The sequence below is a fragment of the Sarcophilus harrisii genome, chromosome 2 (genome assembly GCF_902635505.1).
Source record: "Sarcophilus harrisii chromosome 2, mSarHar1.11, whole genome shotgun sequence".
In the NCBI taxonomy this organism is placed as follows: domain Eukaryota; kingdom Metazoa; phylum Chordata; class Mammalia; order Dasyuromorphia; family Dasyuridae; genus Sarcophilus; species Sarcophilus harrisii.
In genome coordinates, this window is record NC_045427.1 from 503,187,055 (window position 1) to 503,206,208 (window position 19,154).

The following is a 19,154-nucleotide window of genomic DNA, read 5'->3' on the forward strand; positions in this document are numbered from 1 at the left end:
TCAATGAGTCATCCTCCTTCACCCCCTATATCCAGCCTATTGCCAAGTCCTGTCAATTTTACGTTCACAATAATTCTCTGACATTCTCTTATGTTCTTTTCTTGAAGACTTTCACCACCCTGGTGCAGGCCCTTATCACTTTAGAACTAAACTATTTCAGTAGATTGCTGATTGATTTCCTACTTCAAGTCTTTACTCACTTAAGTGCATTTTCCACTCAGCTATGAAATTAATCTTTCTAAAGCACAAAGAAAGGCAGAGGGGAAAAGACTAAAAACTTATTTCTTGAGATAACTGAGTTTACACTTATCTAGCAAAGAAGCCTAGAAAAAACTTATAAAAGAGACTAATATCCTAAGAGAAGTGAATGATAGAACTGTGTTTCCAGAATTTAAAAGTCATTTCAGGGGTCCTCAAACTTTTTAAATAGGAGCCAGTTCACTGTCCCTCAGACTGTTGGAGGGCCAAACCATAGTAAAAACAAAAACTTTGTTTTGTGGGCCTTTAAATAAAGAAATTTCATAGCCCTGGGTGAGGGGGATAAATGTCCTCAGCTGCTGTATCTGGCCCACAGGCTGTAGTTTGAGAATCCCTGTTTTAGTGATGGTTAGAAGAAGATCTAGGATATGATCTTTCTCTCAATTGATATGTTGATTGTAAATCATGTGTGTTTTTGTTATATTATTGGTTATTCTATTAATAAATATCTAGTTGCATAGATATCTCCAGAAAGATATATACAGAGGGAAAGAGAGACAGAGACAGAAATAAAAACTCAGGGAAAAATTCCCTCATTTAATTAATTATATAATATTTAATAAACTGGGGTGAAGGCTTAAAGATAATTGATTAATGAGATGTAATTTTAATAATTAATAAGAAAAAATCAAAAGATGCCTTTTGATTGTCTTTGAATATAGAAAGATAAGAACGAATAAGTAAAATGAGCTAGTCCCCATGATTTTGAGAACCATTTCTGATAGGGTCCAAGAAAGCAGGGAGGCCAGAATTTGCTGCTTCCCAATGATTCTCCCTTCTAAGTTTTTTTTTTCTTTTTTAAAAATAGATTTGTATGGATCCATTTTATTTTTACATGGCCTACATTCTCCTTTCTATTCCTCCATCCCAGAGAGGCATACCTTGGAATAAATAACATTTTTAAAAGAAGAGAAAAACCAGCAAAATCAATGAATATACAAAAAAAAAAAAAAAAGATGACAGTATGTGCAAAATTCCATTAACTATTATTTCTGCAAAGAAGTAGGTAAAGGCATCACTAATATCTATTCTTTAGGCCCAATTTAAGTCTATAATTTTGCAACATTCAATTTCAAATGTTTTGTGATTGTTGCTCTTTCTATGAACATTTTATTAATCATTGTGTAGATTGTTTTCTTGACTGTGTCCTTTACCTTGCAGTAGTTCATATAATTTTTTCATGCCTCTCTGTATTTATTGTTTATATTTCTTACAGATCAGCAATATTACATTAATAATAATAGGTAAAATTTGTGTAGTGTTTATTATATGCCAGAAATTATGCTAAGCACTTTACAATTATCATCTCATTTGATCCTCACAAGAAAGCTAGAAGGTAAATGCTATCATTATCTCCATTTTACAGATGAGGAAATAAGTGATTGTCTAAGATCACATCACTTATACACATTTGTGACCAGATTTGAACTCAGATTTTCTAAAATCTAGACCTAATTTCTCTCCATTGTGCCACCTAGCTGCCCATTACATTCCTCCACCATAATTTGTTTAACCATTTTCCAGTAAATGAGCATCTATCTTATTTTCTGTGCCTTCCTAATACAAAAAGTGAAATATTTAGACTATCTGGAGCCTTTCTTTTTGGGAGATAGACCTTGTAATGGAATCTCTTTTTCACTAGTAGCTCTTCTTTGGTTCATGTTGCCACTGATGATGCTTCACCATTTCCTCTAAACATTTTAGATTTCCTTGTCTTTTGGGCAGCTAGGTGGAATGGTGGATAGAATGGCAAGCCTGAAGTCAGTTCTTGAGTTCAAATCCAGCCTTAGATACTTATTGGCTGTGTGATCCTGAGCAAATCACTTAACTCTGTTTGCCTCAGCTTTCTCATCTGTAAAATGACCTGGAGAAGGAAATGGCAGACCACTCCAGTGTCTCTGTCAAGAAAACTCCAAATGTAGTCAAGAAGCCCCCTAGGACAGGACTGGGGAAAAATGACTAAATAACAAATTTCTTGACTATAGATCCTGCACTCCATCCAATGCTCCACCTTGCTACTTAACCTTGTTTAATGGTCACAAGTATTTTGCAAACCTATTGTATTTAATCTTGCAGTTACTGTGTTACCTTGTCTACTTCCTCTTTTTTCCCAGATTGCCTAAATGTCACATCTATTTGACTTTTCCAACCTACTTTTTACTCTGGCCTGTCCTATTCTCTAAGACCTCCTCAGATGATACTTAAGCTTCTTCTTCTTTTTTTTTTTTTTTTTTTTTTTTTTTTTTAGTAAACAATTTCATTTTGATAAACACCATTAAACCTTTTCTCAAAGGAGATCCATTTTAGTTGCAAATTCAATGTCACACTTACATGTGACAATATAGTCTCTGTTGAAACAACTGATTCAGTTGTTTGTTTATTTTTTGTCTACTTCTGTCATGTAGGTTCAATCAGAATATTGTAAGGTAACTGAGGCAATTAGAAACCTAATAGAAATCAATTTTTTTTCAAGAAAAAACTTTGTTAGCCCTGATAGAGGAGTATATTTCTAATACTTAGAATTTCTCTGTATCATAATCTGTTGGAGGAGGAGGATTTCTCAAAGAAAGTTGTATTTTTTTTCTTTAGGGTGAGCGGGAGTTTTTTGACGATCTTTTACATTATATGGCTAAAATATCATTTATTCTTAGGGTTGCCTGGGCCCATGGGACATCAAGGGGAGAAAGGAGAAAAGGGAGACCCTGGTGAATTGGGCTTGCCTGGAAATGATGGTCTCCCAGGAGAAAAAGGTGAAAGAGGAGAGAAAGGAGACAAAGGAGACCCATCCAATGATGTGCTTCCTACAGGTAAGGATACAGCCTCTTATGCTCATGAAATTATGATAATTTCTATTCAAATAAAAGACAGCCATAGCATAGCAAATAAAGAGCTGGCCTCCATATTGTGTCAAGAAAGTAAGGTGTGCAAGTTTGCTGCAGTGATCACTAGTCAACTATTCAATGACCAGCACTTGATCTCATGACTTGTTGACTATTGTAAACAGTTTTTTGAGAAAAGAAAGCATGAGTTTTTGTTTTGTTTTGTTTTGCCAAGTGGACACCAAAATCATCCACCACATCCCAAGCCATTGCCAATCATCCTAACTTTTGTTATATCACTAGACTTTAATAACTCTGGAAGAGAGAATGAGATTGATGATTTTGTAGAACTCTGCCTCACTTAAATTCAATTCACAAGCAAGTCAAGACATTATCATTGATGTATAGGTCCTCTTCAAAACAAAAGATGAGCAACAATTTTTTTTGGGGGGGGAGGTTAGTCTACGTGCTAGAACTTTGGTTTATCCATATCCACTCAGGGTAGAAAATTTTATTCACAGAAGACTTTGGGAAGTAAAACAGTATGATATAAAGAGCTGGCCTTAGAATTGGGAAAACTTTGGTTTAAGGCCTGCCTTTGATCCATACTGGCCAGGGGACCCTAGAAAAATCACCTAAGCTCTCAGAGTTCTAGGAAACTCTCTAAGACTATAAATGGTGGCCAAGGCTCCAGCCTGAATGGATAGACAGAGTTCCTTCATTCTTCAGTTCCCTTGATTAATAAAATCAAGACTCCAGTTGTTGTTGTCTATATTTGAATGGTTAAAGTTTTATAATTATAATTCACATAAAAATCCTACTAGTCAATCTGCGAAGTGGATAATGGGGGTGTGCTATTGTACCACAGTCATACAATAAGGGATAAAAGCCAGGATTTGAATCCAATCCAGATCTCTTAAATCCAAGCCTGGTGCCTTTTTTTTTCCTTTATAATACTACAATAACTACAAATACAGTGTGAACAAGAAAAACTGCTCTAAACATTCAATTATGTGATTTAATCAACAAGTCACATCAATGAGCATTTATTTATTAAGAACCTACTATGTGCCAGGCACTAGGCTAAGGGCAGGGTATACAAAGAAAGGTTAAAAATACGCTTTTCTTTCAAGGAACTCACAATCTAATGGAGAATTCAACATGTAAACAATGATATACAAACAGGATACAGACAGGATAAATTGGAGGAAATCTTGAATGGAAGGAACTACCACCAAGGGAAATGAGGAAAGGCTTCTTGCAGAAAATGGGATTTTATTTGAGATTTGAAGGAAATCAAGGAAATCAAGAGGGCATCTAGGTGGTACTATAATGCACAGAGCACTGAGCCTGGAACCTCAGATATTTACTAGCTTTGGGACCCTGGGAAAATCATTTAATCCTCTTTGCCTCAGTTTCTTCATCTATAAAATGAGCTGGAAAAGGAAATGCAAATCATTTCAGTATCTCTGCTAAGAAAACCCCAAATGAGGTTATGAAAAATTGAACATGACTGGAACAAATGAAAAATAAAATAAAATAAAAAGTTGGTTAGGTATTATCTCCATTTTGCAGAGGAGAAAATTGATTATTTGAATTTCCTGCCTGGCTCAGAAGCACAGATTAGGTGAGATGAAATACTAGACACAGATAGGGGAAGAGAGAAAAAAAAAATAGACATCTCTATAAAAAAATCACAGCCACTATATCTTGTATAGGAGTGTGAAACCCTATAATGTCTCAGGTAATTTGAGTTATAGCATAGTACAATACCTGGTGCTAATAATGATAACCCTGAGTCATCATAAAAATGTTACAATACTGTTTTGGAAAGCAGAAAGTATGTAGCACATTTTAGAAAGATTTTTTATCTAAAATACCTTAAGTAAGGTTTAGGAGAATAAAGTAGTCCACTGAAAAGGATGAAGCAATATTTAAATATGGAATTTTGGAGAGAATGTGTGGTACAGTAGGAGAGTAATGGGTTTGAAGGTAGAGGACCTGTATTCAAATCTCAATCCTACAACTTACTACCTTGGTGGTCTCAGGAAAATAAACGTAACTTTGGAATGTGTCAGGTTCCTCATATATATATATATAAGAGATTAGACTTATCAGCCTCTATAGTCTCTTACAGCTCTGTGTATGATCCTATGAGTCCTGGCTTTGCTATTAGCCATATTACCTTAGGCAGGAGAGGAGGAAGGATGGGAAGGAGGGAGGTAGGAAGGAATGAAGAAAAAAAGGAAGGTAAGAATGAAAAGGAAAGAGGAAGGAAGGGAGAAAGGGAAGAAAATAAGAATAAGAACAGGCAGAAAGGAACAAGAGAAGGAAGGATGGATGAAAAGAATGATGGAAGGAAAGAAGGAAAGCAGGAAAGAGGGAGGAATTTAGAAAGGAGAGAGGGAAGGAAGGAATAAAAGAAGGAAATAAGCATTTACATTGCATCTACAATATGCTAGACACTGTGCTATGCACTTTACAAATATTATCTATATGATCTTCACAACAACCTTAAAGAGAGATGTCCTTATTATACTCATTTTACTGAGGCACAGAAGAATTAAGTGACTTGTCCAAGCTCACCCAGCTAGTCAATGAAAAAGCCATGATATAAATATATTTTTTACCTCAAAGCCAGTGCTCTTTTTCACTATACCATTGTAGTTTCAAAAGAGATTTCAATAATTAGATGACTAACAGACATCCTTTAGAATGCACTTCCATAATCCAGAAAAAAAAAGATATTGGAAGTCCAGTGCCTAATCAGTAGCTATTAGTTTAGTCTTTAAAGGGAATATTGTTTTGAATTGATCCTCTACTTTATGCCCTATGTCAGTGTCTCATCATGAACAAGATGTGGCCCAGAATTTTTAAAAGTATTGAAAAAGTAGCAGCTAGGAGAGTCTCCCCTAAAAGGCAGAATGGAGGATGGGGCTTGGAATCAGGAAGACCTCAGTTCTGACCCTACCTCAGACACTTAGTAACTGTATGTTTGCAGAAAACACCAGGATTCATAGAAGACCATAGAGGCTTCCTAGTCCAACCCCTTTTAATCATTTAAACTTTCTGGGTGTCAGTTTCCTTAGCCATAAAGGGGACAGAGTCATTAGCATCTCAAGTTTCTTCCTGATCTAGGTCTATAATCCACTGAGAAAAAAACCAACATCCTTCTACTATGTGGAATGAAAACTCTATCTATGAAAATAATGTCACTCACTCGCTTTCTTTCTTTGTTTCTCCCTAGGTGCCAAAGGTGACCAAGGTCCCCCAGGCCTCCCTGGCCCTCCTGGACCCCCTGGCCCTCAAGGTCCACCTGGCCCACCTGGAAGTAGAAGAGCCAAAGCCCAACGCCAGCCAAATATGTTTAATGGCCAATGCACAGGTCACTAAAGCCCCCAGCCTTATCTTGCCCTTCTCTGTTTCTTGGTACTTCAGTACCTTTTATTACATGTGCATTATTAACCCCATTTTGCAGATGGGAAAACTGAGGTACACAAGGATTAAGTGACTTGCCTAAATTTGCCCAGATTATTAATGAAAGATTCAAGATATAAACTCAAGTCTCCTCAACCTAAAGTTAATTATCTTTCCAAAGCACTACATTGCTTCTTGATGAGCAATAGCAGTACTTGGAGGGTTAAGACATATTATTTAGAATAGACTCCCCACCACATTACCCCCCAAAAGCCTATCTAATGCCCAGTAGATATTAGTTTCGCTTACTCCCAGATTTTTTAGTTAAATTCAGGGGAAAAAATCAAACTGAAAAAAGATTCTTGTCCAAAGGTAGCTTCTTTATCATAAACAAAGATGTCAATCAGAGACTGAAGCAGTAATATCCAGGGACAAATATCAATTCAATTCAAATTTGTACCTAAACCTACATCCTTCTTGACTGGATCCTTCAGACTGCTTCTTTCTTTGGCCACATATACCACTCACTGCCAGTCTCCCCCCTCAATCACCAATCCCTCCAAATCTTTCTATGTACCCTTAGAAACTTTGTGCTTTCAAAGGAAGGAAAGAGTCTGACAGTAAGACTGGTTGCATCTGTTATCTCTCATTTATGTATATTATTGTTAACAAAGATATTAGTATTGGAGACATAAGTTCATATTTAGAGATAGAAAACCATTAATATCAAGGATATACTACAAACTCATTCAGATCAAGGGGACAGGTTTGTTGCCCAACTTGAAAAGCAAGTATTTTAAATTAGTTAAGAAAAAGCTACTTTGATTTAAAAAATAAAAACTCTTAAGGAAGATAAGGAGATTTTCTACAACATGAGATGATGTAGAAATGCAAGGAATCATCCTAGATAAAGCTAGGTAGATAAAGTTTATTAGCGTGTGTACATTGAATATTCATTGGGATATCTAAAAAGGATCAACACACTGAAAAAATAAGTATCCTAGAAACATAGAACCCTATGGTTGGATCCCAGACAGACAGACCCACAGAATGTCTGATCTCTTTCTTTGACTCCATATTGCAGATATTTCAGAATCTACCTATGGAGTTATTTGACCCAGTGTGCAATTCTGGTACTTAGAGAGCTATACTTCCCTCTTCTTTCTGGAAGACACATTAAGGGAACACTCAGCTGCTGGTGAATGTATGTTTTAAAAGATGCTCTCCCCCCATTGAAGCTGAATTACAATGCTCATCACCAGTTGGGAATTATTTTCTCTCACTGTATAACTACACCTTTTCTGATATTCAGCACCATTCTCTCCATTAACATTGTTCCCCTTTGTCAAGGCTTCTTTCAGAGAATGAACTACAGCAATCAACTCTGGGGGAATAAGAGGGACTTTGCCAAAGCATTCATGGAGTTTTAATTTGCCAAATGCATTGCTAGCCAGTAACGGGTGGTTCCTGGAGGAGCTCTTTATGCCACTTAGCATCTCAACAAAGAGGCAGGATCAGTTGTGTCGGCACAAGTATTGGGGGGAGGAACTACATTCAGTGAGATGCTATTATCTCCCCTTCATCTTTGAGATAAATGCATTTTATTCTTCTCACCAAGACCCCTTCATTTGAAAAAAAAAACTCTTTCTTTCTCACTCTTTGTCTCTCTCTCTCTCTGTCTCTCTGTCTCTCTCTCTTCTGTCTCTGTCTCTCTTTTCTGTCTTTCCTCTCTGTCTCTGTCTCTCTGTCTCTCTCTGTCTCTGTCTCTGTCTGTCTCTGTCTCTCTCTCTCTCTTTCTCTGTCTCTCTGTCTCTCTGTCTGTCTCTGTCTCTGTCTCTCTGTCTCTGTGTCTGTCTGTCTGTCTCTCTCTCTTTGTGTGTGTGTGTGTATGTGTGTGTGTGTGTCTCAATCTGTCTCTATTTTAAATCTTGGAGATCAGGGTCCTACCAGCTTCTCCAGTAATGCACTAAGCAGTATTAAACAACAGAAATCTGACTGATTCATTAGATGGCCCTACTTGTCAGGATACTGGGCAAACCCAGAAAATATTTTCCTTCCTTTGAGCAATAATTTATGAAACTGTGGGTGAGGCAATCTGCTAAGTGCTGGGGATACAAAAATTAATGCAACTCATGCTTTGTCCTCAAGAAGTCTAAAATCTGATAGAAAGGGGAACAAGGACAAGACTATAGCTTTGAAAGTAGGAAGAATGAGAGTAGGAGGAGTACTCTGGGAAATTTTAGGGGTGAGTTCAGTAAACATGTAAATTGAATTGAAGGAGAAATTATTTTTCCTTGGTTGCAAGGAAGAAGGTAAAGAGGTGGCTTCCTGTAGGACATAACATGCTTTTACGATCAGAGACTAAGACCTTTCCCCTTATTTAACTAAAAATAGGACAGCTTATGCTCCACAAAAAACCTCTTAGTATTATAGGATTTTAGAGTTCAAAAGACATTAGACACCATTTAATTCGACCCCCTCCTTTTACAGATGAGGAAATCAAAACCCGGAGAAGTGACAAGATTTCTCCAAAGTCCCAGTGGGAGTGAGCGGCAGAGCCAGGCTTGGAATTTTAGGTCTTCTGACTGCAATCTGGAGCTTTTCTCTGCATTAAAAGTTAGTTATTTCCTGGAAGTCAGTATCTTAAAGAAATAGAACTAAATCTCAATGGCTCATTACCCAGATTTATATCCCACCAATCAAATCAGGCTCCTATAATACAGTCTTATAACTCCATTCTTTTAGAGGCCCAGAGTATTGCAGTTAACCTAGAAGTGAGATGCTAGTCTGATTCCCCAAAGACTATATTATAATAGAATCTATTATATTAGCTGTGTTTGTTTCATTTGTTTTTTTTAAACTCTTTAGGTGACGCCTGTGCAGTACCAAATGATGACACACTGGCAGGAAAACCAGATGAGAAAGCAAATGAACACCATTCTCCACAAGCTGGTAACAGATTCTATGCTCCCTATTCGAAAATTTAGAAAAATGATACATCGAGGTCATAGAAAATGATAATTCTCCGTTTTGCTCTTTTGGCAGAATGCATCATTGCATCTATTGGAAGTCCAACCGAGGTGATAAAAGTTAAGGACACATTTGGAACTTGGATGAAAGAATCAGTGAATAAGAGTGATGAACGAATTTGGGTGACTGAACATTTCTCAGGTATTAATGCCTGCCAGTTATATAAAACATCTGTCTTCCAATTATAGTTAAATCACTTTCTCTCTCTGTTTAAAACCCTTATTGGGTTTTATCTAACAGCTATTTAATAAAAAGGAATTAGTTTTTAAAGGCATATGTGACTAGAAAAGAAGGTTAGTTTTTGTTTTCAGTGGCTACTTCAGAGGATTACTGGAAAGTATTTTGTAATCCCTGAAGCACTACATAGATATGAGTTTTTATAGTTTTTCTCCATGGAGGTATTATTGAACAAGAATCCTACAGCTGGAAAAAAGCAAGGATTAGTAGCAATCTGCAACTGAAGGGAGACTTAATTCCCGAGATGGCAGATCTATCTCAATCAACAAATTAATCAATTAAGAAGTATTAAATATCTGTAATATGCCCTAGTATACCATACTATTAGATTGTAAGTTTTTTGAGGGCAAAAACTGTCTTTTTCTTCTATTTGTACCCCTCCCACTTAGCACAGTGTCTGGCATGTTGTTAAATGCTTAATAAATGTTTATTGGTTGATTGATTGATTGTCTGTGCTAGCCACTAGGGATTCAAATTAAGAAACAATCCTTGCCTTCAAGGAGCTACATTCTATTGTAGGAGTTAATATGTATGGAGTTAGACTGGATTTACTCTCCCAAGGCCCATATGCACTAGCAGGTCAGGTCCTCAGAACAAGGCTGTTTTACATCTTCTCATTAACATTGTAGCAGTTCACCTGAGAGGCAATGGGATTTTTCTAATGCTATGTGTTCAAGTCCCCATGTGGTATATTCCCCCACTATTACTGCCAGTGATTAGCTCTCCAATATCATTTAGGGTGTTACTCATCTCCTTGACATCACTGATAGTCAAATAACATCAATTAACATTTACAAAAGTATATCTACTAAAAAGACATAAGAAATATAAATGTATTCTCCCAATCCAGGGATGCTCCTCAATCTTTAGGGAGAGTAGTCTCACATTTAAAGTAACTGCTACAAATATTTCTTCCTTCATCAGGATCATTTCCAGATACAATAGATGAATGACTCTCTTGTTTGCAGAACATGGCATCTTGGCCACTAGGTTTACCTACTACTAGATTGGGCTAAAATCATGGCTGGCAAGCTCCATTGACACTTCCAATATTGAAAGTACACAAGATCATTCTGTCTTTAATACTTCTTCACCTAAGTTCAGGAAAGAATAAACACAATCTAAAAAAAGAGAAGGGAATAAATATACATAGAGGATCTACTATATTCCAAGAACCATGCTAAGTGCTTTTTACAAATATTATCCCATTTTATCCTCATAATGGCATAGGTAGTATTATTACTCCCATTTTACTGTGGAGGAAACTGAGATAAACCGAGACATTAAGTGACATCTCTAGGATCACACAGCCAGTAAAAGAGACCAGATTTAAATTCAGGTCTTCCTGACTCCAGACCCAGCACTCTATCCCCTGGTCCACCATGTATCTTACAGAAGAAACAGTAGAGTTATGGCTGCATGGACCATGTAGCAGCCCAAATGCAGAGATACAAGTCAAAGGCCTCTCTAGAGCTTTACAGTATTTCTTGACTTGGTTGCCACCAGGAAATAGAGAATTCCTTCACTAGAGCCTTTCATGTGAACATTCAGTTCTTATTCCACAAGCAATTAGAAATTATTATTATTACACAGTAAACAGACAGGAAAGTAACAGAATACCTACTCATGTTCTGAAATAGAGGTCAGGGCCCTTCTTCACATGCTATCATAAATTTCTAGAGGTAGGCACTCCAAACAACCACATGGATTCACCAGGCAGAACAGATTATACAAGCTCAAAAGACTGGACCAACATTGGTCAGCCTACCAACACTGTGTGCATATAAGCATGTAGAGAATAATTATAAAATAAATATAAGATAATTTTCAACTAGTTAGGGAAAGAAGACATTAGGAATTGGGGAATTAGGAAAAGCTTTAAGTAGAAGATAGCACCTGAGTTTTGTCTTATAGGGAGTGATGATATGGGGCAGAAATAAGGAGGTATTACATTCCAGGGATGGGGAATGTTTAATCAAAAACAAAGAAATGGAAGGAGTGCACTATGTGAGAAACAAAGAGAAGGTCAATCTGACTGGATCATAGAGTATGGGGAAAGGAGTAATATATATCATGAGGTTGAATGGTTAAGTTAGAGACAAATTCTGAAAGCCTTTAAAATGGTGAAATTCAAATTTTGTCCTCAGAACAATACAGATATTTGGGGGTTTATTCGTAGAAAAATAACAAAGTTATCTCTGTACTTAAGAGAAATCACTTTGGGAGCTATAGGAAGGACCAATTGGAGTGTGGAGAGACTTATGACAAGAAGACCAATTAGGAAATTGTTGCAGTAATTTAAGTAAGAAGTTAGATTAAAGTAGTGGTTGTGTGAGTGGCTAGAAGGAGTCAGATGCAAAGTTGCTGTGGCTGTAGAAACAGAAAAATTTGTTCATTAATTGATTATGTGGAGTGAAATATGAGGAGTCAGAGGTTATGCATTTAGGGGATTGGAAGAATGGCAGTGCCCTAGACAGAATTAAAGAAATCTGGTAGATACTGAATTCTCTTTGAATATGCTGAGATGGAGATATCTTTGGAACATCTACTTTGAAATGTAGTAAGCAATTGGTGATACTGGGTTGGAGCTCCAGAGAAACTAGGACCAGGTATGTTCTTCTGTGAGCCATCTGAATAGAGATGATAGATCATCCCATCTAAATATCAAACAACTCCCCTAAGTCAATTTTTAATCTCTAAAAGTATGACCTTATCTTCTTTGTACCACACAGAACCAATTGGCAAGGTGTAGATTTGTGCTCTAAACAAAGTAAGAATTCAACAAATTGTTGAATGGATGAATGAGTGAATGGAAGTCCTGTTGGTTCTTCATTTGTAAAGTCTTTTAAATTTTTCCCTTTCTTTTCATTTCCACTATTAACATCCCAGTTGAGACCCACAGACTTAGAACTTAAAGAAATTTCAGTATAACCAGGTCTTTCATTTTACATATGAAGAATTGAATCCCAAAGATCCCAAAGATGTAAAGATATTCGTCTATCATCACACAAATTGTAAGTAGCAAGAGCCAACATCAGACTAAGGTTCTTTGATTCCAAGCCCAGAGTTCTTTTCTTGGCACTATGCCTTTGTCTCTATGTGTCATGCAGTAGTTTCCTAGCTGATCTTCCTATTTATAATTTTGCCTCATTTCAGTTCAAACCACAGGCTGTTACCAGATTAATCTTCTTTAAATATTCTTTCATTATATCACTTAACTTTCTTAAAATAAGTCAGAGGTCACTCATTCATGGTTGATGGAATTGTAATTGTGTACAATAATTTTGGAAAAAAATTTGGAAAGTAAAAGTTACAAAAATAATCATATTCTTTATCCAACAATGGAATCATGGGGAATATGCCCTGAAAGAAAATAGAAAAAGAGCTACCTAGTAAAGATTTTCATGATTAAATAAACTGTGGTTCATTAACATAATAGAATACAAAGATGCTATAACACTTTTATGAAAAAAATGAAAAATGAAAAAAAAAACACATATCTTTTCCTTCTGCTGCTGCTGTTGTCATTGAGATCTATAATTTCATTGTTGCAGTGAATTTCTGGTGAGAAAAATTTCTCACTACCAATGAAGGTCAGTAACTTCTACAAGTTGTAGTAGATTAAAGAATTGCTTGAGAAGTTAAGTGACTTACTTAGGGTCGCCCAGTAAGTTCCAGGAATCAGGCTCAACTCACATCTTTCTGATTGTGAAGAGAACCATCTCCCCACTATGGCATTTAGGAAGAAAAAGAAGTAAGAATGAATAAACAAAGAATCTTGATGGGATAAAATGAGAGAAAGTCCTTTGCACACTAGTGTTAGCTAGCTAATGGAAACTTGCAGGGAGTGACCAAAAAGTCTTTATCATCTTTTTTGTACACTGAAATTTATAATGCCAAGTTACTAAGCAAGTTTAGCTGTTTGAAGTGCCATACTGTTTTAATAAAATGCTTAATTTTTTAAAAAATAGAATAAAATAAATCTCATGCCTTCAGAGTGGGAAGGACTCTCAGAGGCAACTGATTGGTCAATCCATTCAAAATTTACATTGGAATTGGAAAAGAGGTCCCCTAATGCAATTCCCTCATTTAACAAAAATATGAAACTGAGGTACATAGTGGTTTTAGAGGTTATAGAGTAGTCACACTAACTATGTGACTGATCAAGTCACTTAACCTCTGACTCAATTTATTCCTCTGTTAAATAGACATAATAACACTGTCTGCCTCTCAGGGTTGTTGTGAGGATAAAATGAGACAACTATAGAGCATTTAGTACTGCATATGGTATAGTATGGAATATAATAAGCACTGCATAAATATTAGCTATTATCATACATTGGTTTTCTTCATCAATCTAAATTTTCCAATTGAACAGCTCATGTAGTCACTGCAGAGAATGTGGGCAAACACCTTGATTTCCTTTTTGTGCATTCACAGGCCACATTGTGAAAGAATTTAAGGATCAAGTCTCCCTTCAGAACAGCAGTTACAAGCCCATTCACCTCAGGTACTTATTCTACGGCTGTGGGCATGCTGTCTATAACAACTACCTCTACTATCAGAAAGGAGGCTCCAATATCATTGTGAGGTAAGTGAAATTTAATCATGAAATGATGAAATTTGAGAGCTATGAGGGTCCTCACAGGCCATCTAGCCCAGTAGTTCCCAGCACCTTTTGTTCTTGTTATCTCATGATCCTCTTTCAGTAGTAACAATTTAATATATTCCTCATACTATTCCTTATAATTATTTATTGCTTAAGGCACCATTTTAAAATTTTACTATTAGCCCCTTTGGACTTTGTCTAAAACCTCCAAAAGGTTAATAGATCATAAAATGGGAGCCACTGATCTAGCCTATCCCCCTTTTAAAAATAAGAAAATTATGCCAAAGAGAAGTGAATAAGAAATCTAATATTTAACATTCATTTAGATCTTTTAGACTTACATTTATTCTTGCCTTTGACCTTTGAGGTAAGCATTGCAAGGATTATTAGCTCCATTTTATTGATAAAGAATCTGAATCTAAATAAAGTTTAAGTGACTTGTCCAGTGTCACATAGATACTAGGCAACAGAAGTAGTAATAGAAACCATATCTTTCTGACTCTACATCCAGTATTCTAGCCCCTTGCAGAAGCTAGTTATAGCTTTGCTACCATTAAGGGTTTGACTTATTGCTTTGTTGATTGTACAGACTTAAGATAATGATGAGGGAAAATAATAATGCAGATTAAATTTATAAGTGAATCATGGGTACATGGTTGGGGAGTCAATTGTTAAACATTTACCAGCAAACTGCTGATCTATTTACACTGCTTCTCGGTGACTTACCTATGGTCATTCAACAACTGAGAGACAGAACCAGAACCAGTCCCAATCCTGTGCTTTTTCCACTAACATGCTCTAAGCTCATGAGAATTAACGTACTTTAAAAGTACAGAATCCCCAGGGGATGCTTCAGCTTACAGGACTAATATCCCTAGCTTGAGTACCCAAAAAAAGAGAACAATAGTTGATAAGAGAAGCTAGAGGGTCACTAGTCTTTGAGAGAGGAAACATTTCCTGGTATTAGAAAGAAACAATTTCTTCTCCATTTTGTTTTTATTGAATTCCTAATACCCCCTGAAGTCACTGGAGATCAAAAGCTGCAACACCACAATCTGTTTTAAGATCAGTCCTTTTCTTTGACCTGATACTCATTCAATCACTATAGCCAAAAGAGTGTAACTGAGGGGAAGGAATGGGAAATTAGTGTGGAAAGACAGGATAGAATCATATTGTATTTAAATGCTAGACAGTTATTCAGTCAATTATTAAAGGGATGATAGAAAGCCATTAAAATTGCCTAATTAATAGAGTTAGGGATTAGGGTAGGGGATGAGGTTGTTGCTATAGATATAGAATGTCATATGAACTTTCAGATGAAGTCACAGTATTAATTTTATTTAGCTGCTTTGTTACAGGAGATTTCTCACGAAGTGAGAATAATTTGTAAATGTTTGTAATGTAAAAACAAAACAATAAATAATTTTAAAAGCCTGAAAAAAAGTTTGATCAGGGAATAATGTGATAATATCTGTGTTTTTAGGAGTATCGATTTGTTGTTGTTTGTCCTTCGATAGCTATGTGAAAGTTATATTGGAGAAGAGAGAGTCTTGATGCAGAGATACCAACTAAGAGATTTTTAAATGATTCAGGTAAAAGGTGAGGAGGATGTGAAATCAGATGATGGCCCTATGAATGGGGAGAAAAAGATGTTTTTGATAGATGCTTTGGAGTATAATCCATAAGATTTGAGAGTGAAGAATTGAAGATGATCCAAAATTATAAATTCAGGTGGCTTAGAAGGTAATGGTACTCTTAACAGATATAGGAATGTTAAGAAAAAAGCTGGATTTGGGTGAAAAAATAGTAAGTTCCATTATGGACATGTGGAGTTTGAGAAGCATTTGGAGCCTCCAGAGGGAGATGAAAACAACTAAGAAGTTGGTGATGTAGGACTAAAGCTTGGGAGAAAAATGAGGGCAGAATATATAGTTTTAGAAGTCTTCTCCTTTGAGATGATATTTGAACCCATAGGAATTGATGAGATTATCAATAGAGTATAAAAAGAAGTGGTCCTAGAATAGAGCTGTGTACATAGAGAGGAAGATAGCAGTGATGATCCAGTCAAAGACAGCAAGGAAGGGTCAAACACCAGAGAAGCACCATCACCAAAACCCAAGAAGTAGTTAGTTCCTAGGATGAGCAAGTAGTCAAGATGCAGAGAAGTCAAAAAGAATGAGGGTTGTGTGAGAGTCATCGGATTTAGTGGCTAGATTAGTGATAATCTTGGAGAGAGCAATCTCAGTCAAGTAGTGGGGATGAAATGCAGAATGCAACAGATGAGAAAAGAATAGGAAATAAAGAGGTAGAGCAAAATATAAAGGATTTTTTTCTAGGAAGTTGGCTTTGAAAGTGGGGAGGGGTATCAGATCATAAATGGCATATGCTAAAGCAAAAGGAACAGATCATGAAATTTGGGAAAGTAAATAAACTGAGAGGCCAGTAAATAAACTATCCAATCAATAAGTCTACTGAAGTTCCTTGGCATGAGGAAGAGTTTGGAGGTGGGAAAGAAGACATAAGCCAAGAACTTGAGAAAAGAAGAGAGAATGATGTGGAAGAAAGTATTTATAGCAATTGGAACCTGGGAAGGGGTGATTGATAGAAATGGTTGGAGTGAACTTCAAAGGAGGAAAGTGGCTGAGTAATGTTGGTCTAGAACTAGTGGTGAGGAACGAGTATGTCTGGGCAAGTTGGGAACACAAGGGAAGATGCATCTAATACTGGAGAGAACATAGGTGGATTTTATTCAGTCTGCCCTGACTTTCCATGTCCCAGGTGTCATTAGAGCTCACTGCTGTGATCTGGTAAAAGTCCAATTTAGTGGCTCTGCCTAAATCCCTCAAAACTCTGGATTTCACTAGAAAATCAAAGATGTCTCTTTGGGCAGGAACAAGGTCATCAGGCAGCCACTCTTGGTTCAACTCAAAAATCAAACCTGATTAGGGCTCAAAGAGCTCTTGCCTTTACTTTTCAGTATCAGAGGCAATCTGCTGATTGTGTATGCAGCTAACAGAGAGACAAAGAGGCAGAGGCAGAGGGACAGAGAGAGATGAAAATAATAGACATTTACATAGTGATTGAAAATTTGCAAAATGCTTTATCTACACTATCCCATTTGAGTATCACAACAGTCCTGTGAGATAAAGAGTATAGTTATTATTTATAATACCTATTTTCAGGATGAGGAAATTGAGACTCAGATAAGTTAAATAACCGGACCATTGTCACATAGGGTGTCAGTGTCAGAGGAAGATTCAAACCCTACTTCAGGTTCAGCATCCTAATGTTGAAACCCTCATATACTCCTTGAATGGAGGCAGCTAGATTATAAATGGGTTCTGCTTGGCACATAGCAGTTAATAAATACTGATTGATTGATTGATTGAGGGGAGATTTTTACACACACACACACACACCTTTTTTGGGGACAACCTCCTTGGAATCATCAAGTCATGCAAATCTAAAGATGAAAGGGACTTCACAGAGCATCTAGTATAATTTATTTGTGTTAGTAAAGGAACAGCCTCAGGGAAAGACTGGTCAAAAGGGAAAAAGATGGAGCCCCTTTCTGCACTCTGTCTCTCTTTCTCTGTGTGAGTCTGTCTTTCTGTCTCTGTTTCTGTGTCTGTTTCTCTCTGGCTAGCTTTCCCCAAATATGCAGCCAACACCTTTTTTGCTCCTTGTAGGTCTCTGCCATTATTCCAACAAGGGCTGCTGTATATAAGAACAGCAGTAAGGATAGAGGAGAGTTCCATTACGGACAATTGTCTCTGGAGGAGACTAGAACCTTCAAGAAATTCGTAATAATTAAATGAACCAGCATTCAAATCTAGGTTTTTTTGTAAAGTCCATAAAAAGTGTAGGGGAAAAGCAAAAAAGAAATCATGGAAATTTGTGTATGTATTTTTTTTTTGTTTTAAGGAAACTGTACTATGAAATGTGATTAAACAAATTTATTAAATAACTACTGTATGCAGGATAGTTCCTATTCTCAAAGAGTTGGAGGAGAAAGACACACCATGAAAAGATCAATCAACTTATTCAGCTTGATATGGGATAAGGACACAGGCGGGAATCATAAAGTCAGCAATCCAGAGCTAAAAGGGAACTTAGAAATCATTTAACCCCTCATTTTACAGATGAGGAACCTGAGGTCCAGACAGATTTCATGACTTGCCCAGGATCTTCCTGACTTCAAGTTCTGCCCTCTCTCAATTATATTACATAGAAAGGACCTCAGAGGTAGAAGAACTCACCTCGGGCTGAGCCAAAGAAAGCTTCAGAAAGGCAATCCTTTCATCTTCTGGCCTTTCCCTACAATCTTTCAAGGATTCATTCTCAGCTTTAAAACAGCCAGTTTCCAAATACAAGGAAAGTCATTGTGGCATATGGAAATGACCCCTGGGCTTGGAGTCAGAGACCTAGTTTCCTGTGCCATCTGTCCCTAATGCTTACTAGTAGTATGACCATGGACAAATCATAATATCCTAGGATTAGAGCAGAGGCTCTCTAGCCAACACCTTCGTTTTCTAGATGAGGAACTGAACTCCAAAGAGATAAAGATGACTTTCCCAAAACTTATATAACTGTCTGAGGCAAGATTTGAAACCAGGACTTGTCTCCAAGTCCAGCACCAAATCCATTATCCCAGAGGTGTCAAACTCTGTCTCAATCCTCCTGCAAAATTCCTGAATGCGGCCACATCAGATTAAAATGTAATTGGGAAATATTTAACAAAATAAATAAAAAATAATATAAAATAAAATAATATAATATAAAAC

General features: G+C 36.7%; 1 protein-coding gene across 1 annotated transcript in view; it reads left to right on the forward strand.

Moving 5' to 3' along the window:
- The window catches only part of GLDN (gliomedin), an 81,638-nt gene that overhangs the window by 58,944 nt on the left and 3,540 nt on the right, over nucleotides 1–19,154 (forward strand). The window contains exons 5-9 of the mRNA XM_003755935.3: nucleotides 2,910–3,065; nucleotides 6,325–6,462; nucleotides 9,363–9,446; nucleotides 9,540–9,665; nucleotides 14,202–14,352. Of these exons, the coding sequence (XP_003755983.2) occupies nucleotides 2,910–3,065; nucleotides 6,325–6,462; nucleotides 9,363–9,446; nucleotides 9,540–9,665; nucleotides 14,202–14,352 (655 nt within the window). The remainder of the gene's footprint in view (nucleotides 1–2,909; nucleotides 3,066–6,324; nucleotides 6,463–9,362; nucleotides 9,447–9,539; nucleotides 9,666–14,201; nucleotides 14,353–19,154) is intronic.